Consider the following 273-nt stretch of genomic DNA (forward strand, 5'->3'; position numbering starts at 1 on the left):
GCCCTGGTGCCGGGGGTTGTCCCTCCCTGGGTGCAGGATTGCCTCTGTTGGACTCACCCTGAGTGAGGTCAGCACGCGGATGGTGCTGGCACCGCAGTTCTGGATCAGCGTCCGGGGAATGACCTCCAGGGCCTGGGCCACCGCACGGTAGGGCCACTGCTCCACACCCGTCATGCCCTTGGACTTCTCGGTCAGCGCGTGGGCCACAGCCATCTCGGTCGCACCCCCGCCAGGCACCAGCTGCGGGTCGAGGAGGACGGTGCGACAACCCTG

General features: G+C 68.1%; 1 protein-coding gene across 1 annotated transcript in view; it reads right to left on the reverse strand.

Moving 5' to 3' along the window:
• Positions 1 to 57: 57 nt before the first annotated feature.
• The window catches only part of CCT3 (chaperonin containing TCP1, subunit 3 (gamma)), a gene marked incomplete at both ends in the record, with an annotated part of 5,677 nt that continues 5,461 nt past the window's right edge, over positions 58 to 273 (reverse strand). Inside the window, one exon of the mRNA XM_010133040.1 lies at positions 58 to 270. Within this exon, the coding sequence (XP_010131342.1) occupies positions 58 to 270 (213 nt within the window). The remainder of the gene's footprint in view (positions 271 to 273) is intronic.

The sequence above is a fragment of the Buceros rhinoceros genome, unplaced genomic scaffold (assembly GCF_000710305.1).
Source record: "Buceros rhinoceros silvestris isolate BGI_N320 unplaced genomic scaffold, ASM71030v1 scaffold30153, whole genome shotgun sequence".
In the NCBI taxonomy this organism is placed as follows: domain Eukaryota; kingdom Metazoa; phylum Chordata; class Aves; order Bucerotiformes; family Bucerotidae; genus Buceros; species Buceros rhinoceros.